A 27,475-nucleotide genomic window follows, 5' to 3' on the forward strand; every position below is an offset into this window, starting at 1 on the left:
CGATCGTAGAACCCCGGGGAGGGACAGGTGTGGAATTCGAGGGGCGGGATCCGAACACCAGAAGTGGGAGGGGCCAGAGCCCGGGTTCGACTCGGCCGGGGGGGAAGGGAAGGGGTGGGTCCTGTGACGTCAGCGAGTCCGAACGGCCGGAGCTAAGCTAGGGGCCCGGGCGTGGATCCTAAGAGCGGGATCCGGAAAGCTGAACCAGAACCGAGCAGGGACAGGAGTGCGCGACAGGAGCCGGCCCCGAACCGAATCCCTCAGGCACCCGCTCGACCGTTCAGCCGATCGGCGCACGCACAGTGGCCCGCAGGCCCCCGCCCGGCCCAGTCCGCTCCCGGGCCCCCCATGGCCCGGGTCGCAGTCCTCCCGCCGTCAAGATTGTCGCCGACACTGCCGCTGCTGCTGCTGCTGCTGCTGCTGCTTCTTCAGGAAACAGGTGAGCGAAACCGCGGACGCCCTTCCCTCCCTTCTGAGTGGAAGAAGCCCGAGAACCTTCCCCCACCTCACTCCTGGTTCACCGAGGCCCTGCTCTCGTGCCCCTTCCAGAATGTCCCTACCGACTCCGACGCCTTCCCCTACACACCCCATTTTGTCTGAGTCCCGAAAACCCCTCTGCCCCTCCCCTCACACCCTTCCCAATCCCCACCGCCCATGCTGCCTGGGACTTCTCGGTCCCGGTTCCCCCTTGGTCAGATCCATGCGCCGAAGTGGTTAAATCTGAGATCTGTGGGAGGCCTCGCGCCCCCTCCCCATCCTGCGCTAATCTGTGATCCGGGTCTGGGTATCGGTCTCCGTTACCCGCCTCAGGAATGTGGGGAATGTGCCCCCACCCCCAGCAGGACGGTCGTGATGGTGTGGCAAGACGCTCCCCACCCCTCATTTTTCTTTCTTGGACGTCTGAGGCTTGGGGAGTCAAGGGCAAGGGGCCAGACGTCGAGATCCTCTACCGGAGGGGCGGGAGCGCGGACCTTGGGGTCGGTGGCGGGCGGAGGATGAGAGTTCCTGCGGCCACCTGGGGGGAAGGGCCTGTGCTGGGCACTCCAGCCCTGGACCTCGAGGAGTTTGAGGGCTCTGAACACTGGGCACCAGAAAAATTAAGGGCTGGGGGGTTCCCTCTCCCGGGTCCCAGGTGAAATAGAGGCCAGAGGCTGACACTAACCGGGGTCTAAGTAGAACTGGGGGCAGGAGGGGCTCAAACTTCTGTGAGCAGGGGCCTCTGTCTCCTGGATTCGAAGTGGAACTGGGGACAGAAGGTTTAATTTCGTGGGTTTCAGGTTTAATTGTGGGCAGAGGACTGTCTTCGAAACCCCAAATACTGAGGCGGGCAGGGCACCCTGTCCTTTGGCCTCCAGATGTAATCAAGGACCAGCGGTTCTGCTGGAGGCTGGAGGCTTAGTGTGCCGCGTCCCTGGTAGAATCCCAGGCGAGGCCGGGAGTCTGGGTGCCCCCGCCCTCTGCAAGTGAGCGGTCAGTGGGGACGTCCCTGGGGAAGTTTTCCGGGTATCGCTTTCGCCAGCCTGGGAGGGGCAGGGCAGGAGCTCTCCTGCTCTCGGTTCCGGACTCCCGAGTTTCGAACTCCCTGTTTCGGGACCTTATCTTTCTTCTAGTCGCGCCTTTGTCATCGCAGCCGCTTCGGGAGGCCGACGGGTGGAGCCGCCTGGCTAAATCCCCGCGCCCCTCCCCACCTCACTGGGGGAGGGGTGCAGCCCCCAAAAGAGGAGAGGCTGAGACCAGACAGGTGAAGGCGGCGCTGGCCCCGCCCTTTGCAGGTGACCGGCTGTTTATTCCCAGCTAGAAACACTGGGATGATGGAGTTTCCCAAGGGTTTTCCCAGAATGGGGCTAAGGGTGAACCCCAGCTTACCCCTGACCTCCATGTCTCTGAGTGGTCATCCAGCCTTGACCCCTAGCTGTGAGCTGCTGGCCGCCTCTCCCACCCTCTACCTCTCCCTTCCCTGTCAGCGATAGGGAAATGAAAATGAGATCAGAACTCTCCATCGCTGGGAGAATTCCCAGAACCCAGCAGAACTTGCTCCAAGGTTGACTTGGTGCATAATCTCACAGCAGGTTCCAGATCACCCTCAGAAACAAGCACCTCTTCCTGTTCCCATTTCACAGATGAGGAAACAGAGTGTAGAAAGGACAAGCCACTCTCCCAGAGTCCCACAGCCAGCTCCCGGGAGCCCAGATCCAGAGACTACTCTCAGACCACCCTAGGCTGGACTGGGCGGTCTCCCCAAAGTGCCTCTGAGCCTCTATTCCCTCCTTTGTAAAACTGAGGTGACAGTCTCTTCCCTGAAGGACCATTAGGAAAATTCAAAGTTCCCCTCAATGCCCCAAGAAAGCTGGGGAGGGGCCTTCCCTTCCTGACTTTCCATTCTTCTGCCCCTGCTGGCTCAGGTGCTCCCCAGTGTCTGTCTGTCTGTCTGTCTGTCTGACCTCCCGCCCTCCTCACTTTCTCTCCACCTCTTCCTTTCTTCCTTTCTAATGCTCTCTCCCCTCCTGGGCTTCCCAGTCTCTCTGCATCCCTCCTCAGCCCCAGCTTCCCTTCTCCCATCCCGCCCTCTTTCCTGGACCTGCTCCAGCCCCGCCTTCCCCGCCCCTCACCTCCTGGGGACCCGGGAGCACCACCTGGACCTGGCTACCCGCTCCCCCCGCGTCCTGCTCAGCTCTCACTGCTCATCCATGTCAGGCAGGCAGCCCCACGCAGTGGAGGGGGATGGGAGAGGGGACTGCCGGCCTGGCTGTCTCTTCTCGTTAGGGAAGGGGGACTGAGCAAAGGAGAAGCGGGCGGGGAACCGCATAAACAGAGGACAGAACACAGGGATAGGGACAGAAGCCAAAAGGGGAAAGAAGGTCAGAATCAGATTCAGGGATGGGGTCAGGGACACTTATGAGACAGGAACAGAGAGATGGAGAGAGGAAGAGAGACAGCCACATGGACAGGCAGAAAGGCCCAGGAGAGGGACAGCACTGTGCAGAGGGAGCTAGAGGGACGCTAGGATGAAGGCAGACACAACCCAAGGAGAGACAGAGGTTTGGTGACAGGTGGGGAACCCAGAAGACTCCAGCTGAGGGAGAGTGGAGATGCCATGACCCAGGAAGGTCAGGGCACCGGCGAGCCTCAAGGCCAGTAGCGTGGGGGCCACAGGAGTGGTGGACATAAGAGGGACAGGGAGTAGTGCACTAGGGCCAGCTCCCCCGCCCCTGCCTGGGACGCTGTTACATTTTTAATGTCCCAGCAATGCTGAGAAATGGAGCAGGAGGCGGAGGAGAAGAGGGGACCCAGCGAGAAGGCTGGAGCAGTTGAGAAAGTGTGGTAGACGCAGGGAGATGGTGGGAGACCCAGGAGGCAGGGAGGTCCCCAGGTCTGAGACACAGAGAGCCAGACTACAGAGATCAGAAGACCCGGGCCAGCAGACGGAGACCTCTGAAGATAGAGATGCCTGGCCTAGAGAGGTCCTGGCTATCTTCCTGGCTAATGGCACTTTTAAAAATTATTTATTTATTTATTCTTTCATTTTTGGTACTGGGGATTGAACCCAGGGGCACTCTATTACTGAGCTACACCCCCAGCCCTTTTTATTTATTCATTTTTATTAAAATTCTGAGACAGAGTCTCACTAAGTTACTGAGTCTGGCCTTGAACTTGTGATCCTCCTGCCTCAGCCTCTGTCACTGGAATCACAGGCTACGCGCTGCTTTGTTTACTTCATCAATAAGAATGTTCTAAAATCGACTGTGGCTATGGGTGCACAATTGTGTGAACAAACCAATAGGCATTAAACTCTTTAAATGGGGGGGTGTATTATACGGAAATTTTATCTCAATAAAACTGTTCAAAAAAGATGGCTGGGAACATCCCTCGGGGTCAGAGTGCTTCCTTAGCACACAGGAGGCCCTGGGTTCTATCCGCAGCCCTAGAAGAGTGAGTGAGAGACAGAGAAAACTGAGACAGAGACAGGCCAGGGGCCTTGAGGATTAGAGACAGAGGAGCAGGGACCCTCAGAACCAGAGGCAGAGGTGAGAAGATCCTGAGAGACAGATGAAGAACTCTTGAGTCTCCAAGGGGAGAATTAAAACAAAGACTCAGGACGAAGCACATTTAGGGGGCCTGGGCCTCAGAGAGACAGACACTAAGGTGTAAAGGCCCAGGAAGCAGGGAGCATGTGGGAGGGATCTGCCCTGGGGAGCAATCTTAGAGCATCATCCTGAGGAAGGTGGGCTGGGCCCCCCCTTCCCTCCCCAGGCCTGCAGGGCTGAGCTCCTAGGGGAGGGGAGAGGCGGGGAGGGATCCCACTGCACCTCAGTGCTCCCAGCCCAGTGCTCCCTGCCCTGCCTGATGAGTGAGGAAGACCAGAGGACCAGGCCCAGACCCTCAGCCCTGCTCCAGCCCGGCTCTGTGGGGGTGGGCAGCATGATAAATGCTACTAATTAACCAACCAAGTGGCTCAGGCAGCCCCCGAGCCCACTGCTCAAAGCACGTGGCCTTTAAGGGCCTGCTGGGGTCCTGCCACGCCCTGCCCTGTGTTTTATGGGTTTGCAGGGAGCACGCCAAGCCCTGAGAATCCAAGAGCCCACTTCCTCCCTTAGATCCAGGAGTCCAGGCCCCAGCCCTCCCCCAGGGTCCATGAGCCACCGTGACCTTCCTCTGTGCCTTGGTCAACTCCTCCTGAATCTCAAGATCTCAAATTCTGTATCTCTGTCCCCTCAAGTTCTCCCTGGGCTTCCCTAGTGACCTGGGCAGCCCCCACTCTACCAGGCCCAGTTCACAGAAAAAGGAAGTGTGTTTGGGGACCCAACTGACACTTCTATAAAGCTATCACCAGTCTGGCTTGCCCAGGGAAGCAGAGGGAGCTGGGTGTTCCCACAGCGACTCTTTGTCCCCTGGCCATGGTGCCATGTCCCCATCAGGGTCAGGACATGGGCTCCCTCCCAGCAGTGTGCTGGGGGCGGGGATCTAACTCCAGGTCAGCCGCCCTCCTGCCTGCGTTTCGCCCGCCTCCACGTGGACCCTTCCCCATGCCCCACAGGCTTCCAGATCCCAAGGAGTCTTCTTGCCTTCCCCTGCCTGAACCCCATCTCACTCCCATCCACGTCTGTGTTTCCAGTCCAGCTCCTCCTCCAGTGTCTGCCTCACTCCATTCTGAGGGATCTTGCTAAAGCACGAGAGCCTAACCCCGTTCCTCCCCCATGGTATAACCCTCCACAACTCCCCAGTGCCCTCAGGAAAAAAGCCCACCCTCTGGCTCAACCTCCCCATGGGATCTAGTCCTCATTCCGCGTCTTCGCCCAGCACATTCATGGAGTGCCTACAGCGTGCCAGGCACCGTTCTAGGCTCCGGGATATAGTAGTGAACAAGATGGACAAAGATCTCTGCCACTTGGCACTGATGCTCTGTGCGGAGAAAGACAGGGCGCTGCTGCCCGGCAGGTGGTGATCGGTGCCATGAGGTAGAAGCTGGCTCAAGGGAGTCCTTGTTATCACCAGTATTGTGGTCAGGGAACGTCTCCTGAGCAAAACATCAGAAGGAAGTGAGGGAAGAGCCTGGTGACATGGGGACAGGGAGAGTGCCTGGAATATTGGAGGAAAATTGGAAAAACCAGTTTGGCTGCCACAGAAGAGAGGGTGGGAGATGAGATCAGGCAGGGGGTGACTGAGCAGCCTGTCATCCCAGTGGCTGGGGAGGCCAAGGCAGGAGGATGGGCCAGCCTCAGCAACTTAGGGAGACCCTGTCTTCAAATAAAAATAAAAAATAAAAAGGGCTGGGGATGTGGCTCAGTGTTTAAGCACCCCTGGGTTCAGTCCTGGCACCAAAAAAAAAGAGGTGGTGGCTGAGGACATGCAGGGCTCTGTGGGTCACTTTGCTCTGGTGAGGAGCCAGCCACAGGCAGGCCCTGGGCAGTTCCCAGCAGGATCTTCCTGGCTACTGTGGGGACACCTCTGAGGGACAACCGCAATCTCAAGCAGGAGGGCTAGTGGATTAGACAGGTGGAGTTGGTGGAGGGTGCAGATCAGTTCACATCGAGCCTGCAGGATTTCCTGATGGAATCCACGTGGGGGAAGAGGTAGAGAAGGCCAGCTCCAAGGCTGCCATCTTGAGCCCTGTTGAGGCAAAGATGCCTTAAAAACGGACTGTTTGGTCACATGTGATGGCACGTCCCAGCAGGAGGATCACAAGTTCGAGGCCAGCCTGGGCATCTTAGCGAGACCCTGTCTCAAAATAACAAATATAAAGGGCTGGGGTGTAGCTCTGTGGTAGAGCACCCCCAGGTCCAATCCCCAAGATCATGCAAAAAGAAGGTCCTGACCACGCGTCCCTATGGGAGCTTAGAAAGAGGCACTTACGCAGCAGGACTCGGGGTCCATGCCGTCCTTCATTCAGCAAACCCCAAGCATCTGCCAGGGCCATTCTCTGTTGCAGAGCCCAGGGGGGGCGTCTGGGACAAGACTAGAGGACCCCACCCTGTGGCGCTGACTGTGTCAAAGAGAGAGATCCTGTTGGGAAACAGAGACCGGGAGGCACAGGGCTAAGGGACATAAGCAGCTGAGGAGGAGAGGGAGCGAGGCAGGTGACCCGTGGGGCAAGAAGATGGGGTGAGAACTGATGAGGAGTTGGCGGCGCAGGGAAGCCAAGGGTGGGTTTTCCAGGGGGGTTTTGGTGCTGGGATGGAAGTCAGGGCCTTTCGAATGCTAAGCACATCCCCACCGGAGTCCACCCCAGCCCCACACAGCTCGGCACCTCCGTGGTCTCAGAAGGGGGACCTTAAAGTCACTGTGACTGCTTTTTTTTTTTTTAATAAAAAGTACTTGAACTAAGCGACGATAATAAAAGCTTAAAATATCAGAATCTCTGGGACGAAACAGTACTCGGATGCACATTTATAACTTAAACTACTTGTATCGGGAAGAAGCTAAATGAACAATTATATTATTTTCAAATTAGGTGGTAGGAAGGAAAAAATAAGAGTAGGTGCAGAAATATATGAAATAGAGAAGGGATAATACAGCTAAAAGTTGGTAAAAGTCAAACAAGTCTTAAGAAGAAAGCAAAAACACAAATTAATATCAATGGAAAGAGAGATATCAAAATAGCCCTACAGATGGCTAAAAATGCATTCAGGTAACACTACGATTGCTCGCCAACATGTGTGGCTTACATAACACGGTCTGTATTAGAGAAGGCTCGGGCACCGCTGAGAAAGAAGACCGTGTACTCAGGCGTTAATGGGCGAATAGTCCATATGTCTGTTAAGTCTAAACTATCAAGCGTGTGTTTTAGTTCTCTAGCTTCTTTATTTAGTTTTTGTTTGGAGGATCTATCCAGTGGTGACAGAGGCATGTTAAAGTCACCCAGTATTATTGTGTTGTGGTCTATTTGATGCTAGAAACTGAGAAGGGTTTGTTTGACATAAGTAGATGCTCCATTGTTTGGAGCATGAATATTTACGGCTGTTTGTCACGTTGATGTATATAGCTCCCTTAAGCAGTGGGCAATGGCCTTCTGTCCCTTCCGATTGACTTTGCTTGAAGTCTTCTTTATCCCGTGTGAGGGTAGAGGCCCTGCTTGTTTTCAGATCCACGTGAGTGATGTTTTCCCATCCTTTCACCTTCCGGCGGACTGCGGTGCTGGGGATCGAACCCAGGGCCTTGTGCTTGCAAGGCAAGCACTCTACCGACTGAGCCATCTCCCCAGCCCTGGACTGCTTCTTAAGGACCACTTTCTTGGGAGATTCAGGACCCTGCGGGGGTGTGGGCTCCTTCAGCCTGGGGTTCAGCTTCCCCAGCGGTCTCCTCCCAACACCCCTAGACTGCCCTTTCTCAGACAGGTCAAGACCTGCCACCTCAGTCATCGGGATGTTCTTTCGTGCTGATAATTGTTGCACCATATTTACCTCCCCCACCAGAGTATCCGCCCTGGCCACACGTACCTGCTTTGTCCTGTCACTTCTGTGACCTCTGACCCGGCACAGGGCCTGGTATTCACCCAGCAGTGTTTATTGAGCCTCTGTTGAGTGCCAGGCCCCGATGTTGGAGCTGGGGTACGGCAGGGAGTACGACAGACAGATCCCTGTCCTGAGGGGGCTAAGCCTTTTACCTCAAGACCTGTTTGTTGAGCGGCTCTGTATCTTGGATTACCTGTGAAGGAATAGCAAGCAGGTTCTCTTAGGGTTACCTTTCTCTGACCCCGTTGCCAAATTCTAGTCAGTCAGAACCTTATGGTGTTTGTTTTTTGTTTGTTTGTGCTTGATTTTTGGTGGGGGAATAGTTGTTTTAAATGCGAATTAGCAACCTATATGGAAGGGTCTAGATTGTCAGAAAAATCCAGACAGGGCTGGGCACTGTGGCCCATGCCTGCAATCCCAGCCACACGGGAGGCCTAGACAGGAGGATCCAAAGTTCGAGGCCAGCCACAGCAACTTTGTGAGACCCTGTCTCAAAAAATAAAGGGGCTGGGGGGGGCAGCTCAGTGTAGAGCACCCCGGGTTCAGTTCCCAGTACAACAAAAAGGGAAAAAGCACCGTAGAGACCAAAGCAAAGGCACAGCAGAGCCGAGGCACCTGCAGCAGAGGCAGTTACCAGTTGCGCTGGTCTCTCTGCCAGGCCCTGCGAAGAGCCCGGGAGGGAAGATCCTTCCCTGAGATTCTCACAGGAACCCTGGAGTCGGGGCTTGAATACCCCAGTTTTACAGGTGGAGGAACTTAGGCTTGGAAGAAGGTTCCCCCACCTGGGAGAGGACAGAGCTGGCCGGAAGCCCGTGCTGGTGGTTCCTAGGTGCCACACCGTGCCTGCCATTGCCGTCCCTCCAGAGTGGTGAGGCCATTTTCCACATTTGATGCGGAAATAATGCTTGTGTCGAGGTCGGCCTTCACTGATGGCTTCTTACTTGAAGCCCCTGTCCAGGGGACTACTGTCCGCTGGCGACCCCTTCCTCAGGATCTCCTGTCAGTGTTCCCTGGCTCCTGGAGGGGCAGGGAACCGGCAGCCCTTTCCCTGACGCGGGTCATGCGCCCTGGCCTTGCCTCACCTCAGGCGAGTCCAGGGCCTCTTATAATTATCCGGACCTCGTGGTGTTTATTTGCCAAGCTCTGATCTCGAGTTTCCTGTGTCCCTGCACTGCAAACATTCTTTGATCCTCAACAGCCCTGGGAGGTGGGCACCATTATTATCCTGGCTTTATAGCTGTGAAATGGACACAGAGGTTAAGTGACTTGCCCAAGGTCACACACAGCAGTCAGGACTGGAACCACAAAGTCTGTGCCTGTGTGCTGCCTCGCACAGCAGGACGTCCTTCCTGGCCCTGTTTTCATTAAAGTGAGAAAACAGGGCTGGGGGCGGCCCTCACAGCCAAGCAGCTGAGGCCCTGCGTTCCAGTTGCGCAACTGCATGTGCACATCCTAAGCGGCCGGAGGTCTTATTAAGTGAGGGCAAGTTTATTACTGCAGAGGGAAAAAATGAAGTCTGTTCTCATACTTAGCATTTTTTTTGTGTGTGAGATGTATAAAACATATATACATATGGTTGTTTTTTTCCTCCCCCCAGTGCTGGGAATGAAACCCAGAGTCTCTCACATGCCAGGCAAGTGCTCTACCCCTGAGCAATATCCCCAGTCCTATCTTGTATATTATTTAGAGACAGGGTCTCACTGAGTTGCTTAGCGCCTCGCCATTGCTGAGGCTGGCTTTGAACTGGTGATCCTCCTGCCTCAGCCTCCCCAGCTGCGCCCAGCTCCCAGCTATTTTTTATTTATTTTTGGAGGATTATTTTACTCCAAACATTTTATAATGAAAAATTTCAAACACGGGTGTAAGTCAGAATAATAGCCTCCCTCGGCCTCTCTGTGTGGATTTGTTCTAGAATATTTTCTACACAACCACAATTTAATTTTCACACCTAAGAGTATTGACAGTAATTTCCATAATAGTGTATAATCTAGTTGTGAGCGTGTGAAATATCTATTTGATCTTCCTCCTGACTCCTGGCATACAATTCCTAAAATCCTTGGACGCTCCTAAGTTCGAGTCTTATTATATGTTAAAGAGCTGACTGTTGCTGGGTGTGGTGGCACAGATCTGTAATCCCAGCAATTTAGGAGACTGAGACTGGAGGATTATAAATTGGAGGCCGGCCTCAGCAATTTAGCAAGACCGTGTCTTAAAGTAAGACTAAAGAAGGACTAGGGATGTGGCCTTGGTAGAGTATCCCTGGGTTCAATCCCTAATACAGAAAGAAAGGAGATAAAGAATTATTGGTCAGCAGCCACTGCGCTTTAGGTTGGGGGCTGGTCACCGGAAGACCAAGGCAGGATTAGAGGGTTGGGACTTTCAGCCCCACCTACAACCACCAGGGAGGAGGGAGGCGCAGAGTTGATCAACAATGGCCAACGATGTCATTCGTGGTGCCTACGCAGTGAGGCCCCCATAAACCTTCAAAGGACACTGAGCTTCCTGATTGCTGAACACAGGGAGGGTGGCATGTCCACAGAGCTTCCCCACAGGCCTCCCCCTGTGTCCCTCTTCATCAGAATGCTTTGAAATATCCTTCAGAGTAAACCAGTGCACATTTCCCTGAGTTCTGTGAGCCAGTTGAACAAATTAATGGACCCCAAGCACAGTGGCACACATCTGTCATCCCAGCGAGCTGCTGTTTCAAACTTAAGAAGAAAAGAAAGAGCCTGGTGCAGGTAATCCCAGAGAGGCTGAGGCTGAGGAGGAGGCAGGGGGATCACTAGTTTGAGGCCAGCCTGCACAATTTAGTGAGACCCTGTCTTGAAATTTTAAAAGTTTAAAGGTCTGGGGATGTGGTAAAGTGCCCCTGGAGTCAATTCCTGAAACCAAGAAAACAAAACAAACTTTGAAAAAAATGAAAAAGAACTGGGCACAGTGACACATGCCTGTAATTCCAGTGACTCAGGAGGCTGAGGCAGGAGGATCATGAATTCAAGGCCTGCATCAGCAACTTAGTGAGGCCCTAAGCAACTGAGTGAGACCCTGTCTCAAAACCAAAGATAAAAAAAGGCTGGAGATGTGGCTCAGTGGTAGAGCGCCCCTGGGTTCAATCCCCAGTACAAAAAATGTTTAAAAAGTTGCTTTTGTTCTTGTTTGAGACAGGATTTCACTACATTATGGAGACTGGCCTTGAACTTGATACACCTGCCTTGGCCTCCTGAGTTGCTGGGACTACCGGTGTGCACCACCACACCTGTGCAAAAACAATTTAGTGGAACCCGAGGAGGGAACTACAGTAATACCAGTGTACAGCCAGTGAGTCAGGAGTCCAGAAAAACGAGGGGCTTGTGTTTGGCGTCTGAAGGCGGCAGAGGGGGCATCTTGGGAAATGAGCCCTCAACCTGTGGGATCGGATGCAGTGTCCAGGGCCAGCACCCAAGCTGAGTGGGAGGGCTCCCCACGGCGTGTGTTGCTTGATGCGGCCGGGCAGGTGGGGAGGACCCCCACGTGGCTGGTATCAGAGACGGGTTGTGGCCAGGCGCAGTGACTCAGGCCTATAATCCCAGCAGTTTAGGAGGCTGAGGCAAGAGGATTGCAAGTTGGAGACCAGCCTCAGCTACTTGGCGAGGCCCTAAGCAACTTAGCAAGACCCTGTGTCTAAATGAAATAAAAAATGGGCTGGGAATAGGGCCTGGGTTCAATTCCTGGTACCAAAAAATACAAAGAATACAAAGAAAGAAAGAAAGAAAGAAAAAAAAGTGTTGTGAGAGTGTCGGGGGAGCAGCTGAGTCACGGCTGTGTCTCTCCACTCACTAGCTCAGACCCCAGTTCCCCTAAGTTTCCTGAGATGGTCTTTGCTAACTGGTTTCTTTTGGAAGAAGAGACCCCCATCCCGCCTGGGGCCAGTTTCCCCGCGATGTGGCTCAGCAGTGGCCCAGCCTGGCCTGGAGGTCTCCGGTCCCTCGTCTACCTGACCTGTCCTCCTCTCCCCAGGCGCCCAGGATGTGCGGGTTCAGGTGCTCCCAGAGGTGCGGGGCCGCCTGGGGGGCACCGTGGATCTGCCGTGCCTCCTGCTGCCACGCACCTCGGAAGTGCGCATCTCACAGGTGACCTGGCAGCGCCTGGATGCAGCGGCCGTGGCTGCCATCCACCCCTCCTACGGCATCGACTACCCCAGCCCGAAGTCCAACAAGGAGCGACTGTCCTTTGTCAGAGCTGGACAAGGAACAAAGACAGACCTGTGGGACGCCACCCTGGCCTTCCAGGGACTGATGGTGGAGGACGAGGGCAACTATACCTGCGAATTCGCCACCTTCCCTAACGGCACGCGCCGGGGGGTGACCTGGCTGAGGATCATAGGTGAGCCGGGTGGGTGCGACCTGGAGTAAGCCCCTGCCAGTCTTCTTTCTCTGTCTCAGCTGGTCACTTTCCTGCCATCTTCAGTCAGTTGGCAGACGTCCACCTACTGTGTGCCCGATGCTTTTTCACGTGCCAAGGATACAGCAGCCAACAAGGCATTCTTTCAGCAAATATTTGTTGAGCATCTACTATGCCTAGGCACACTCCTGGGCTCTGAGGAGAAAGCAGTTTAAGGGAACCCTCTGTGCCCCAAGAGCTCACACTGCTGTCAGGGGGCGCCAGAGAGTAAGTCATGTAAGAAAAATGAGAGAGTAATTCAGGGCCAGCGGGGTGGTGCTCGCCTTCGGGAGGCTGAGGCAGGAGGACCACAGGTTCAAAGCCAGCCTTAGCAACTTACCTTGGCCCTAAACAACTCAGTGAGACCCTTTCTCAAAATAAAAAAAATAAAAAGGGCTGGGATGTGGCTCAGTGGTTAGATGCTCCTGGGTTCAATCCCTGGTACAAAAAAAAGACTCCCAGACTTTGACTCCAGCAGGAGGTGACTGGCACAGCCAAGAATGAGAGACTGAGGAGGTGTCTGCTCCAGGGCTGCCCCTTCTCACTGAATCCCGGAAATCCCCCAAGATGCCACCTTCCTCCAGCAACCTGGAGGAACCTTCCTTCCACATCACCCTGGATGCATTATTTCCCCTTCTCAGCCCCAGAGAGTTGGAAGCTCCCTCCCCACCCCTGGGTAGTGCTTCCCTTTGCAGAGAGCTCGCAATCGCGACTCCTCCCCACCACACAGAGGCAGCTCTCCTCCCGCCATGGCAGAAGTCCCTCTTCTGTGCATCATCTGTTCTTTTCAAGAGAGATTCCCCAAGGGTCTGGTAGCACGGCTAGTAGGGCCCTTGCCTAGCATGCACTTGGCTGTCCCCAGCACCGCAAGATTAATTAATTTATGTATTTACTATCATTAATAATAACAATGAAAGAATTCTTGGAGAACACTTACTAGGCACAAGACAATTTATGTACAAAGAATAAAGCAGCCAGCCTCCACCCTCCTGAAGAAGCAGGTGATCCATGAGCCACTGAGGGAAGCCAGACAGAGGCCAGGGACATTGCCTTGAGGCCTTGAGGAAGTGACGCTGAGGCTGGTGTCCAAGACCCCGAAGTGGCTGGCGAGGAACTGAGGGCGGCAGGTGGGGAGTCCCTGGAACTCTGATGGTGTTCCCAGCCAGTCCCCTGGGCCAGGAGCCTCCCCGGGCAAGTGCAAGGCCTGGGCTCCTCAGGGTCCCTCTGCACCTCCCCGGCCTGGGCTGGGAGGGCGGCCGGGGAGGAGGTAGGATGGGTGCGCATGGCGGTCGGTGGGGAGGGCGGGAGTGGGGAGGGCAGCAGAAGCGAGGTGCCGGTGTGCAGCGCCAGGTGGCACAGGCAGGGTGCGCTCCGGGTTCTTCAGTGGGTGCCGGCTGCTGCTTCTCTTGGAGGACTCCGTCCCTGTCCTCTCTCCTCCTTCCTTCCTTCCTTCAACACTGGATGTGTCGATTTCTTTGGTCCACTCCACAGTCCGACAGGCAGGGGACATTGGTTTTCCCCAGCTGACACGAGAAGAAACAAGACCCAGGCAAGCTGCCTGGCCAGTGACCACAGCCTGCTGAGCGGCAGAGCTGGGACTGGAACCCGGGCGGCTGGGAGTGACGCCCCCTCTGCTCCTCTCCCCAGCTCAGCCCCAGAACCACGCTGAAGCCCAGGAAGTCACGTTCAGCCTGGAGCCCATGCCCGTGGCCCGCTGCGTCTCCACAGGGGGCCGCCCGCCTGCCCGGATCACCTGGATCTCCACACTGGACGGGGAGGCCAGAGAAAGCCAGGAGTCGGGGCCCATACCAGGCACAGTCACGGTCACCAGCCGCTATACTTCAGTGCCCTTGGGCCAAGTGGATGGGGTCAAGGTCACTTGTAAAGTGGAGCACGAGAGCTTCGAGGAGCCGGTCCTGCTGCCCGTGACGCTCTCCGTGCGCTGTGAGTGCACCCGAGGCCACCCTGCCCCGCCAACACCGCCCACACTGGCTTCTCTGTGCCACTGTCTACACTGCTTGCACTGGGTCCCTTGAGCCAGTTCTGCACTGCCTTCCTGCCGGTTGTCTGTACTGGCTCCTGGGGGCAAGGTCTCCTGTCCACACCGACTTCACAGGCTCTTGCCACGCCACCCCCGTCTGTGGTCAGCTGAGAGGGGCGTGGAGGGGCACTGTCCTCCCAGTTCTGCATCCAGCCACATCCCATTAGAAGCTGGCAAACACATTGGGGTTTTTCTTTCTCCCCTTCAGAGATCTGGGGTTTTTCTTTTCTTTTCTTTTTCACTTTTATTTTGTTACCAGGGATTGAACCCAGGGGCACTTGACCACTGAGCCACATCCCCAGCCCTATTTTGTATTTTATTTGGAGACAGGGTCTCACTGAGTTGTCTAGGATCTCGCTACATTGCTAAGGCTGGCCTTGAACTTGGGATCCTCCTGCCTCGGCCTCCCATGGCGCTGGGATTACAGGCGTGCACCACTGCACCCGGCCAGAGATCTGGTTTTCAGCATACAACCGTCCCCAACATCACCGAGTGCCCTGACGGTCCTTCTCGTCTGCCCTGGACCATGGTCTACACTGCCCGACCCAACAGTGTCCACTCCACTTCCCATGCTGTCAAGATCGACTCCCCCGGGAAAGCCCTGCTCCCCAGCATTGTATACACTGGCCTCTCTGGGCCTTCTTGGTTCTGACCCCTGCCAGTGTTCTAGGAGGGTTCCTCTGGAAACTGCCCACGGTGACACCCTGCAATGTCACCCAGAGAGGCGCGTTACAGACCCAGGCAAACACTAACTGTGCGAGGAGTCTGCTCGCTGTCCACACCCCCCCACCCAGGCCCCACTTGGTGTCGGTGCACCAGCTGGCCAGGCCATGCCTGCATTTGCCCTGGGTCCCCAACCTGGTCTACACTGGCTCCCTCAGGCTGTAGTCGTCTGCACCAACATGTGCACAGGCTGCCCCGAGCCTCCCAGTCTAAACAGGTTGGCAGACACTGGTTTGACATCTCCTGCCAATATTGTCTACCCTGGGCACGTCAAAAATAACAGCTGGGCACAGTGGTGCACACCTGTAATCCCAGCTACTTGGGAGGCTGAGGCAGGAGGATCACAAGTTCGAGGCCGGTCTCAGCAATTTAGCAAGACCCTATCTCAAAACAAAAAGTAAAAAGAGACTGTGGATGTTCTTCAGTGGTACAATCCCCAGCACCAGGGGGAAATCAGCGCGCATACACAGGCACACACACACCCGTGCACACACATGCAGGCACTCGTTATCCATAGTGGCTCTTCAGATACCAACAGCCTTGAGTAATAATGTCCTCAAAGTTTCCCACAGTGGCCTCAGCAGAGATGGCCTAGGGCACCCACCGCATCTCGCGTCTCCAGGTATGCCCCTTGCCACCCACTCCTTTTTTAGGGTTCCTGTCTAGAAGCTAATCGTTCATCTCCTCTGGGATCATCCCTGTCTCTGACCCAGACACCCCTTTCCTCTAGATCCCCCCGAGGTCTCCATCTCTGGCTACGATGACAACTGGTACCTTGGTCGTAGTGAGGCCACCCTGATGTGCAATGTTCGCAGCAACCCAGAGCCCACAGGCTACGATTGGAGCACGTGAGTGCTGAGGACCCAGAACCTATGTCTGAGGGAGGAGGCTGGGCCTGCACCCTGGGTCTGAGGGAGGAGGCTGAGCCTGGACCCCTGGGTCTGAGGGAGGAGGCTGGGCCTGGACCTTGAGTCTGAGGGAGGAGGACTCTGGAGTTGACTCCTTGGTCTGAGGGTTAAGGAGGCTAGAGTTTGGTCTCCTGGGTCTGAAGGTGGAAGAGGCTGGTGTCTGGACTCCAGGGTTTGGGGTGGAGGACTGAGGCCTCAACTCCTTTGAGGGAGGAGGGCTGGGGCCTCAACTCCTGTGTCTGAGAGAGGAGGCTTGGCCTTTGGGGTCCTGGGATAAGCCAGGTCACTGGAGCTCGGCTCCTGAAGCTGGACCATCAGGACAGGCCTGTGCTCCCTGTGGACCCTGCCGTGCCCCTTACCTGGCCCTCCACCCCCAGGATTTCAGGCATCTTCCCAGCCTCAGCTGTCGTCCAGGGCCCCCAGCTACTGGTCCACTCAGTGGACCGACTGGTCAATACCACCTTCATCTGCACCGTCACCAATGCTGTGGGCACAGGTCGCGCCGAGCAGCTCGTCTTGGTCCGAGGTAAGTGGGTCTCAGGACCAAGTATGGAGATCCCGCCTGCTTCTGTTTGTCTCTCTCAGGCTTGGGCCACTTTGGGGAAGGCCGTGCTGCCACCCTGGAAGGATGGGATACAGACCCGCCTCGCTGACTGCAGATGAGCCCAGTTGGGTGCTTCCCTCTGGGCCCTCAGCCTAGGATCTGGACTTGAGGTGCCGGGAGTTAGGAGGTCGAGGCCTTTATGGGGCATCCTAAAAGCCGAGGCCTGGGCAGGGCCTTGAGGGAGAAGCCCAGGGAGCGGCTACAGTCCAGCTCAGGAAAGCTCAGCCCCCTGCACAGTGAGGGCCTGCCACAGAAGCCACAGCTCCTGCGCCCCACTCGGGAGCGCAGACCAGCCCCAAGACATGTAGCCAGAGGGAGCAGCAGGAGCCAGGCCTGGGCCCATCACGGAGACAGGGTCACATCATCACTGTCCAGCCACACACTTGGGGCAGGCCGGACTGTCACGTGCCTGGAGACAGCCACGTGGGCATCCAGAGCTGAGAACAGAGTGCCCTCCGGTCAGGAGCATGGCCAGCAGGACCTGCACGCAGGGCGGCTGGGAGCTCTGGGCAGAGAAGTGAGGAAATCCAGTCAGACACCAACCTGGTGTAACCCCACACACCCAGACCTATTGTCACCAAGACACACGCCAGGGAGAGCAGTGGACCAGCCAAGACACACTGAACAAGGCCAGTGACACTGGCCAGAGCCCTTGAGACTTAGCACGTGCCTGGAAAGAGCCACTCTTAGAAACACCTTATGGGTGACTATCCACACGGTTCACCTGTGCAGACACTCAGGAACGGTGGCCCCGACGGGGGAGCAGAGTCCCCTGAAAACACAACCACAGACATAGGGACCAGCTCCCAGGCACAGCCTATGTCTATTGCACAGACACCGCCAGAGACCCCTGACCTAGATGCACTCACATCTGCTGGTGCAGGGAGTCCAGACGCTGGCCAGGGAGATGGGCCAGGCTTCCTCAGAAACACTGCCACAGACGACAGACCCCAAGAGACAGTGGGCCTCGCTCGGCACATCTGACATACTTGGAAGGAGACACACACCACAGGCCAAGAGTCTCACATGCAAAAGCATCAGGCCTCAGATGTGAGTGCTCAGAAAGACACCAAGGACACCTGGGGGCGCCTGCAACTATCTAGAAACTCAGTTATGAAGATTCCGTCTCTGTCTTTTTGGTACTGGGGATTGAACCCAGGAGCATTTTATGATGGAGCCACATCCCCAGCCCTTTTTATCTTTTATTTTGAGACAGGGTCTCACTAAGTTCTTAAGGGCCTTGTTAAGTTGCTGAATCTGGCCTTGAGCCTGCCATCCTCCTTCCTCAGCCTCCTGAGTAACTGGGATCACAGGCATTTGGCACTGTGCCTCGCTGGAGAGTCTCACTTGACAGGTCATCCTCTGGCAAATATTTGCTGAGGTTGCCTCTTTGCCAGGAGTTCTCCTTGTTGTTGGGGCTATTGTGGTGACATTAGAGGTGCTGTCCTGCCTTAGAGGCACACCCAGAGGAGGCCATCTCCCAGCAACACCAAGCTGGAAACACCCCACACCTCTACCCTGAGACATGCTCCAGAAACTGATGTCCCTGCCCACCCTCAGGAGGCACCGCCTAAGCATGCAGCCCGCAGAACACAGGCTCAGCTCACTTAAGTAACAGTCTGCCACACGGGGACACCCCTAGCACATAGGGCATTGTCAGGACAAGTGCCAGGATTTGTCTCCACTCCCCCGAGGGTAGCCACAGCCCCATGACAGGTAACATCTTCACAAGGACATGCTTCCAAAGATGGATGCCAGCAGAAATGGGGACACACTCAGCACCCTAGATCCAGTAGCAGACAATGAGTGCACCAGCAGACATCCACCCACCCACGCCCAAGAACACACCCAGGGCTTGGTCACATTGCTCCAAAAGAGTCACAGCCGGGCATGGTGGCACAGGCCTGTAATCTCAGGAGGCTGAGGCAGGAGGATCACAGGTTGGAAGACAGCCTCAGCAACTTAGTGAGACCTTGACTCAAAATTTAAAAAATAAAAAGGACTGGGAATGTAGCTCAGTGGCAGAGTACCTCTGGGTTCAATCCCCAATAATGAAAAAAAAAAAAAAAAAAAAAATGTGGTGTCACCCGGACACACATCTTCATTCCCAGACACACAGACTCAGGTCAGAGGCACTCACTGTACAAAGACACGGTTTGGGGTTCACACCAGCACAAACAGAGGTCCTCACACCCTGCTACCCCGGGACAGATGTCTCTAGGGAGGCTCGGCACTTCTGACCCGCAGACACATGAACAGACTCAGCCCTGGGCTCCAAAGCTTCAAAGTTCAACCCCAGAGACAGAGCAAACACTCCGGCTGAGCGAGGACGTCAGCAGGTGCTGCTGACCCGCAGTCCCTTAAGAGTCATGTCACACCCCAGCTCAGGGCATAGGTGTGGGTTGAGCCGATCTCGGCATCTGCGGGGGACTGCTTCCAGGAGCCCCCTGGATGCCCAGGCAGTGTCTAAATGGCCTGGTGTCTGCCCAGAGCCCATGCACAGCCTCTGCACCTGAAATCATCCCAGGATGACTTCCAAGACAGGTCAAAGCTGTGTAAGTAGTTGTTACGCTGTGTCGTTTAGGGAGCTGTGACAAGGAAGGGCTGGACAGGGTTCAGTACGGAGTTTTGGTTGTTTCAGTGCAGGGGCTGGAACCCAGGGCCTTGCACGTGCTAGGCAAGCTCTCTACCGTGGAGCCACATCCCCAGCCCTTTTTATTTATTTTGGGTCAGAGGCTCATTTCGTGAGCCTTGAACTTCTGAGCATCTCATCTCAGTCTCCCGAGTGGCTGGAGCTGTATGCTCGCTCCACTGTACCTGGGTCTCCTTATTTTAATGCCTTATGCAAGTCACGACGCTGATTCGCCAGCCTACTGGGTCATGACCCCTTGCTAGGAAGCCCCGCTCTAGGGCTGGGGTGGAGTGTACGGTGGAGCGCTGCCCAGCGCGCAGCAGGCCCTGGGTTCATCCCCAGCACCACACACAAAAATATTTGAAAGCACTGATTTCAGTGGCCCAGAGGTGAGCGTGGTGGTGGCATCTAGAGTCCCAGCTACTTGGGAGACAGAGGCAGGCCAGGTGGGCAGCTCAGCAGGACCCCATCTCAAAACCAAAAATAATAAATAAGTAAAAGAAACAACCAGAAGCAGACAGAGGCCCTCAGGAGCCAGGATCCCAGCCCCTGCTGTGTGCAGAGGGTACAGGATGGGCATCCGTTGTAAATGAAGCCCCCCGATCTCCATCAGGCCAGTGCATGGAGGTGGGGAAGGGGTTCGCGTGAGAGGGCCTGTGCGCTTCTGTCTCTGTCCTTGGTGTGGGTGCTGAAGCCCCCTTCCTCCTCCCTCCTCTCATTTCCTCCTTGGCCCCTGGCTCCATTTCCGCCTCAGCCTTCCCTCCCCAGACCTCCAGTGTCCCTGCTCAGCCACTGCAGGCCTGGACATGCTGGGGCTGCGTGGCCCAGGGAGGAGACAGGGCCTGTCACCACAGGGTCAGGCACTCCTGGTCGCCCCTGAGGGAGGAACTGTTGGGGCCCCTGGTCCTCCTCAGATGCCCAAGAGCTTCGGAGTCACAGACTGGTACTCAGGATCCAGCAGGGACCCGACCTCAGAGTTCTTGTGAGGTCCCAGTTCACCAGAGGTGGCTGCAAACGCAGGCACCTGGGTGCCCACCGGTGAGTGGGAGTCTGCTGCCCGCTCCAGGCCTCCACGCCACGGTGCCAGGCAGAGGAGCTCCTGGTGCCCTGTGCTCCCCAGGGGAAACCTAGACCTATTGTGAAGTGTCAGCTGGCGATTTTGACGTTTTGATCTTGGCTTGTTTTGCAGTGCCAGGAGTCAGGCTCAGGCCCTGAGCATGCTGGGCCAGCGCTTCACCACCCCCTGGCCCAGCGATTTTAATTTTTGAGGGACACCGCAGGTGTTGGTGCCTACCTGGGGAGCACCAGCTGGCAGCCCCCCTCCTGCACAGCGCCCCCTGGAGCAAGGGGTCCAGAGGCGGCTCCTGCTCCTCTTCTGTCACCGCCCCCTAAACCCTGCGCTGACCCTTGGGTCTTGGGTCTCCCCACACCCTCGCCCCCAGATGTCCTTCCTGACCTGTGTCTCCCTCTCTCTCTCCCTCTTTCTCTCTCCCCCCCCTCCTTCTCTCTCCTCAGACACCCCCCAGGCTTCTTCCCGAGACACGGGTCCCCTGGTGTGGGGGGCTGTGGGGGGGACACTGCTGGTCCTGCTGCTTCTGGCTGGGGGATCCTTGGCCTTCATCCTGCTGAGGGTGAAGAGAAGGAAGAGCCCGGGAGGCGGCGGCGGCGGAGACAGGGGATCCTATGATCCGAAAACTCAGGTGTTTGGGAATGGGGGCCCCGTCTTCTGGACACCAACATCCCCGAGTCCCATGAGGTCAGATGGCAAGGACGAGGAGGAAGAGGAGGACGAGGAAGCGGAGGCGGAGGAGGGCCTCATGTTGCCCCCGTCCCCAGCACTCAAGGACGACATGGAGTCCCAGCTGGACGGCTCCCTCATCTCGCGGAGGGCGGTTTATGTGTGACCCAGAGACGGAGGGACAGAGACAGCCTCCCAGCAGCTGCCAGCCAGGGCTGCAGACCGGCTGGACTTGTCTGGCTGGCTGACCTGGATTTGAGACGCTACCTCCCGCTTTCCAGGGTTGGAGGGAAGGTGGAATCGTGCACTGGACGCCCCCTTTCTCCAGGGCTGCACGGGGAGGGGCGGCCCTGGGAGCCGAGTGACGGGGACTCAGAGAGACCCCTCAGAGACTTGCTCTTGGCCCTAGCCGGCCCCTGGCCCCATGACACTCAGGAGTTAATAAATGCCTTGGAGGAAAACTTCAGGGGTGTCTTGTAGTACATCAGACCCCCTCTTTGGGTCCCGTGGAAAGAGTGGGTGGCACAGGAACTACCCAGTCCCAGGGGTTGGAAAGGACTGAACTGGGCCCCAAGGGGGCAGCCTGTGGGGGCTCAGACCACTTGGGTGCTCAGGACTCCTGGAGCGAGTGGGACTAGGAATTGGGTCACTGGCTTTGGGGCTTAGAGGCTGGAGCGTTGGGATTCCTGGGTCCCAGGACAGTGGCGGGGTAGCCACATTGGCTGGAGGCCTGAGTTCACCGGGGGAGTGAGGCTGGGCACCTGGACTCCTGGGCCCTTGGGGGCGGGGGGTTGGCAGGAGCCAGGGTGCCAGTGTTCCGGGTTTGGAGAGGATGTGCGGGCAGAGGGCTCCGGTCTCACCCACCGCAGGCAGCCCAGCCCAGACCCCTCTCGGTAGCCAAGGACCTTGAGAAGGGAGGGCCACTTGGCCCCTGTTTTGGCATCCTTGAAGTTACAGGGCAGGTGTGGGTCTGGGGATCCCAGGAAGGCCCACCCCCTGCCCTCCCAGTGGCTCTTAATGGGCCTTCCTCCACCCTTGCTCCAGGGCGCGACCTCAGGGGAGTCTCGGGGATCCAAGGTAGCGTCCCTCCCGCTCCCCCAAGTAGAAAAGTCCCGGAGCTGCCAGGCTCAACCGGAGGAGGAGGGCAGACTTTAACCCTGGCGCTCAGCTCCGGAGCCTCTGTGGCCCCGGGAAAAGGGGGCCGGAGTACAAATCTGCCTCCCAAGACTTTCGTGAGATCCGGCGAGGACACACGCAGGATGCCTTCTCAGGGCTGACAGCCAGCAGGGGACCCGCCGAGCATTCCTGGGCCTGTGTGGATGCCGCAGACTCTGCAGAGCCTCTGCCGGGCGCGCTGGAGGCATGTGGAGGCCTGGACGCGCCTAGCCCACCCTCCCCGGGGGCACGGTGGACGAAGACAGAAGAGCCAACTGGGGTGACGGTGTGTGTGGACTGAACACGATACTTGTCCCCGCAACTCCTTGTCCCTGAGCTCTGAAGCCCGGCTGGGGACTGGGAAGCTGGAAACTGGATGCAGACGGCATCCCCTGGGACGCTCCCTCTCCTCATCTGGACAGTGGGGTGGTGTCATGGTGACACCGAGACTCTTCACCCTTGTTCCTTCCTGTTGATGGTCCTCCCCATCCTCTGGAAGCAGGAGGGCGGGTGTCCTCTCATCTGGCATGTCCCTGAGTGCTGTTTCCAAACCTGCCCTAGACATCTGGCAAACAGCTGCTGTGCACCTGACCTCGGCTCTCAGTCTCATGGGGAAATTGGCAAACAGGCCAAAACTTCAGGAACTACTGGGAGAGGCAGATGTGGGACGTAAGACTAGGAACGCTGCCCCAGAAGGGAGCCTGGGGACCTGGACTCTCAAGTCCTCCTGCTAGTCCAGAGGAGACTCCATCCCCCATAGTGAGTGAGGGGTTCTGCTCCTGGGCCCAGCATCTCCCCCACTTCTCTACCTTTTAATTGATCCTCCATCTCCTTCCTTCTCTCTCCTCTTCACTTTGCCCCAGCCCCACATCTCCTTGCTAGTTCTTAAAAGCACCGTGAGGCAGGGCTGGGGATGTAGCTCAGCAGTAGAACACTTGCCTAGCATGAGCAAGGACCTGGGTGCAATCCACAGAACTGCAACAGACTAACCCAGGGTGCTGCCTCAGGACCTTTGCACTGGTGGTTCCTCTGCCTGCAGCGCACTCAGATACTCTCGTGGCTCACCCCGCCCCTCCTTCAGGTCTTTACTCAAATGTCCCCTCACAGTACATCCCGTCTGCCCTCCATCACTTCCTTATTGCCTTCATCGCTCTGCATTTTTATCCTCTATCACTGATTCCCACCTGGCATATAAGATGTCACAGCCTTTGTTCGCTTTGGCCTCCCCACCCATGCAGAACTTAAGTTCCATGAGGATGGAGACTGGGTGTGTGTTCACCACTCCTCCCCACACAACAAGCCTTCCTTACTCGCACTCGGCACGGATGAGTGGAATGAAACAGGCTCCCCTTGCAGTGGGAAGGAGGAGGGCAGGTGGTGGTGACTCACAGGGCGGGACTGGGAGTGGGGAGCGTGGCTTCCTCCTGGAGCCCCCCTCACACTGTCCTTCTCCTTGCAGAAATGCCCAACACGGCAGGCGCAGGGGCCACGGGTGGCATCATTGGCGGCATCATCGCCGCCATTATTGCTACTGCTGTCGCCGCCACAGGCATCCTCATCTGTCGGCAGCAGCAGAAGGAGCAGAGGCTGCAGGGGGCAGAGGAGGAGGAAGAGTGAGTGGCTGGGAAAGGCTGGCAGAATTGGAGGGCACTGGGCGGGGGCTGTGGGCGGGAGAAGATCATCCATGATGACTTGGGGACACAGAGACCAGACTACCTGGAACTTCCGTGGGTGGGGAGGAAAGTCTGATGGCGCTGCAGAGATGTTGCCAGAGCCCAGGTTCCTGCTGCCTTGTTGCTCCGCTCTCCCTAGAGTGTGGTCTTCATGTGCATCCCAAGATGGCCCCCTACTCATCCACCATGGTCTTTGTACATGGTAACCAGACAAGCCATCCTGACCTCAGCGCCAACATGCTGGCCAGTGGGAATGAGGAACAGCTGGCAAATTAACCATTACTTCTTTTCACTTCCCATTGGCCAGAACTTAGTCACATGGTTGCCCCCAGCAGCAAGGGAAGCTGGGAAATGTAGTTCTTATTTTTTGTGTTTAATTTTTTGTGGCGCTAGGTATTGGACCCAACGGCACTCCACCAGGGAACTACATCCAAAGCCCTTTTTAATTTTTTATTTTGACACAGGGTCTTGTTAAGTTGCTGAGGGTTTCACTAAATTACTGAGGTGGACTTGAAATTGAAATCCTCCTGCCATAACCTGCCAAGTTGCAGGGATCATTGGTGTGGGCCGCCACCCAAGCCGTAGTCCATATTCTGAGTGGCCACGTGCCCAGCTGATCACTCTGTTAGGATGAGAAAGAGGGAGACTGGATATTGGGGGAAATTGGCCATGCTCTGTGTGCCACAGTTGGTGAGATGCATTCTGTGTGTGTGACCCCTGCAAAGTCTCTCGCCCATTCACAGACTAAACGTGTGCTCAGAAATCCTGGCCTGGAGGGTGGGCCACAAGAATGAAATAGACATGTTTTCAAAGGGTCCACACAGTGAACGGATCATGGAAACACTAGAAGGAGCTAATGCTGCTTGTTTTGTGGATCAGGAGTTTCAGAGAGCAGAAATTCCACTGCTGAAATTCATCCCACAAACATTCTTGTGGCCAAATATTTCACAAATAACACCATCAGGTACAGTGGGGGGAGTGGAATGCACATTCCTTCTGGGTGCAGTGACACACACCTGTGATCTAGCCACTCAGGAGGCTGAGGCAGGAGGATCGCAAGTTCCCGACCAGCCTCCGCATAAGCAACGGAGTGAGACCCTGTCTCAAAATGAAAAAAAGGGCTGGGGATGTGACTCCGTGGTTAAGTGTCCCTGGGATTCAATCCTGGCACCAAAAAAAAAAAAAAAAAAAAAAAAAACCACCAACAACACCACACAAACACATTCCCAGCCCCCCCCCCCCCCAAACCTACTGGATCAGAACTTTGGGGAAAGGACTCAGATCCATGTGTATAACAAGCTCCCATCAGAATAATATAACAATTATTCTGATGCATGGAGGGACTGAGGACAGTGAACCAGTCTTCATCCTCCGGGCAGTTCAAGCCAACAGCTGCTCTTGGTCTTCTGTGTGCCGGTCAGTGCTGAGCCCCAGGTGCCCTGGCCCTGGCCTCCTGGGGCTCACAGTGGGGAGGAGACAGACCCGTTAGAGACGCAGGGTCAGAGGGGCACAAGGGAGTTCAGGGAGGGCTTCCTGGAAGCGGCGGCAACAGGCCTGATGGCGGCATAGCAAGTACCCATCATTATTAGGTAAACAGGATGCTTTGGTCTGTGGCTGGGAGAATGGGGGACCTGGCTGAGGGATAAGAAAGCACAGCGTTAGGGGGGGAGGGGGGGAGAGCACAGTGTTCACTTAATCCTTTTTTTTTTTTTTTTTTTCCTTAACAAACCTCTGAATCCTGCGGCCTGGGGACACCGATGGTGACCCAGGTCCTGTTCTTTTCCTCCCAGAGCTCACAGTAGGGTATGGTAATTGAACACTATCATAAATAACATTTCAAGTACACGTTCAGGAAGCCCCCTGAGGGGCTGCACAGCTAGATGGGACCCGAGTTCCTGATCCTCAGAAGCAGGAAGGGGAGGAACTCCTGGGCGGGGGCGGAGTCTGCGGGCGAGGGGGCGGGGCCGCAGAAAAGGGGGGGTGCGAGAAGGAAGCAGAGCACGCGACCGTGGGGTAGGGGCTTCCTGAGGTCTTGGCCTCCACCTGACCTACCTACCCCCCGCAGCCTGGAAGGACCGCCCTCCTACAAGCCACCCACCCCAAAGGCCAAGCTGGAGGAGCCAGAGATGGTGAGCATTTCCCCTGGAACCCGAGCAGTCCCCACTCCCCACCCACCTTTGGGGCGGGCTGGCGGGCGAGGCCCTGTGGCTCCAGACCTGCCCTCTCCCCCACCCCCGCCACAGCCCTCCCAGCTCTTCACTCTGGGGGCCTCGGAGCACAGCCCACTCAAGACGCCCTACTTCGACGCCGGCATCTCGTGCACTGAGCAGGTAGGAGCTCAGGAGAAGACAGATGGGTTTAGGGCCTTGGGACTAAGGGTTAAGGGTCAAGCCCTGACATGAGACCTAGAGTAAGGGTCAGACTCAGGCAGGCTAGTCTGGCTGGAGTGACCACATGAGGCGTGTTCAGGCCTCGGTGAAGAGGTCAGGAGTGAAGAGTCCAAGGACATGAGGTGAAGGGCATCCGGGCAGCGCAGGTGGGTGAGCGCCTGCCCTGTGCCTGGAGTTGGGTCGGAGCAGTAGCGTCACTCCCCTCAGTGGTGTCCTGGAGGTCAGGGGTCAGACTGTGGCAGAGACAAGCTGAGGTTCAAGGAGCTGTTTAGGACTCAAGGTTAAATAAAGTCAAGATGAGGTAAAGATTCATGGGTAAAGACAGGAATCAAATGGCAGAGGCCCCTGAGGTCCCTGCTCTGGGCTTTGGGTTGGAGGTGGGCTTATGGTTGTCCCAGTACAGCATCAGCTCAGGGAACCAGGGGTGGCAGGAGTGGAGTCAGGTCTGACTGGCACAGGGGAGAGGGTGGGCAGGGTTTGTGGGTTTGTGGGACTTTCATGCTGAGGAGATGACCTTGAGTTCCAACTCCCTCCCCATCTCCAGGAAATGCCTCGGTACCATGAGCTGCCCACCTTGGAAGAGCGGTCGGGGCCACTGCTGCTTGGGGCCACAAGCTTAGGGTCCCCTGTGCTAGTGCCTCCAGGGACACCTGCTGTGGAGGAGGTTTCCCTGGATCTAGATGAGGACGAGGAGGAGGAAGAAGAGGAGGAAGACTATCTGGACAAGATCAATCCCATCTACGATGCCCTATCCTACCCCAGCCCCACTGATTCCTACCAGGGCAAAGGCTTTGTTGTGTCGCGGGCCATGTATGTGTGAGTCGCCATGACTCTGACCTCTCCCTTGTCACCTGATCCCTTAGCCTTCTGCCAGGTATCTGGTGCCCCTGAACTCTGGACAAGCCACTATCAGTTAACACATGTGCATCCCATCAATGACTTCCACTTTAGTGGCTCCACTGTGACCTCTCGCCCATGATCTCTGACCCAGAGAAACCTGTCATGACCAAGGAAGCTTGATAACTTTATCTCCTGAGGCAGTAGGTAGGGAGGATGTTTCTGCACAACCTCTGACCCCAAGGACTCTTCTGAGACTGTGACCTTCAACTATACCACTCCCACCCACATCTCCACTCCCCACAAACCTCCCCGCAAGATGCTGCACCTCAGATTGGTCTCAGGCGGTGAAGTCCCAATGGGTCTGTGATGGTGGGCATTACCGGTTCCCTGCTGCAGACCTGAG

General features: G+C 56.3%; 1 protein-coding gene across 4 annotated transcripts; it reads left to right on the plus strand.

Moving 5' to 3' along the window:
• The first annotated feature begins 62 nt into the window (after positions 1–62).
• NECTIN2 (nectin cell adhesion molecule 2) lies at positions 63–27,475 on the plus strand. Of its 4 annotated transcripts, XM_079118948.1 has the most exons (10): positions 63–439; positions 9,547–9,582; positions 11,946–12,311; positions 14,016–14,312; positions 15,863–15,980; positions 16,418–16,566; positions 23,629–23,782; positions 25,908–25,971; positions 26,086–26,172; positions 26,777–27,475. In XM_079118948.1, the coding sequence occupies exons 1-10, from the start codon at positions 349–351 to the stop codon at positions 27,050–27,052; spliced, it is 1,638 nt and encodes a 545-aa protein (XP_078975074.1). In that variant the 5' UTR covers positions 63–348; the 3' UTR covers positions 27,053–27,475. The 4 variants fall into 4 exon arrangements, with proteins under 4 accessions (XP_078975074.1, XP_078975075.1, XP_078975076.1 ...); XM_079118949.1 differs by lacking the exon at positions 9,547–9,582 and having other exon boundaries at positions 65–439; XM_079118950.1 differs by lacking the exons at positions 23,629–23,782; positions 25,908–25,971; positions 26,086–26,172; positions 26,777–27,475 and adding an exon at positions 20,792–21,480 and having other exon boundaries at positions 65–439.

Source organism: Sciurus vulgaris (assembly GCF_902686455.1).
Source record: "Sciurus vulgaris genome assembly, chromosome: 17".
NCBI classification, from domain to species: Eukaryota; Metazoa; Chordata; class Mammalia; order Rodentia; family Sciuridae; genus Sciurus; species Sciurus vulgaris.

What these genes read in the sequence shown, in the direction of transcription:
- NECTIN2 (XM_079118948.1), top strand. Translation starts at nt 349, where the DNA reads ATGGCCCGGGTCGCAGTCCTCCCGCCGTCAAGATTGTCGCCGACACTG. An exon ending in GCTGCTTCTTCAGGAAACAG is followed by an intron (nt 440 to 9,546) that starts GTGAGCGAAACC and finishes TCCTCCCCCCAG; the next exon opens with TGCTGGGAATGAAACCCAGA. An exon ending in ACAGGCTACGATTGGAGCAC is followed by an intron (nt 15,981 to 16,417) that starts GTGAGTGCTGAG and finishes CTCCACCCCCAG; the next exon opens with GATTTCAGGCATCTTCCCAG.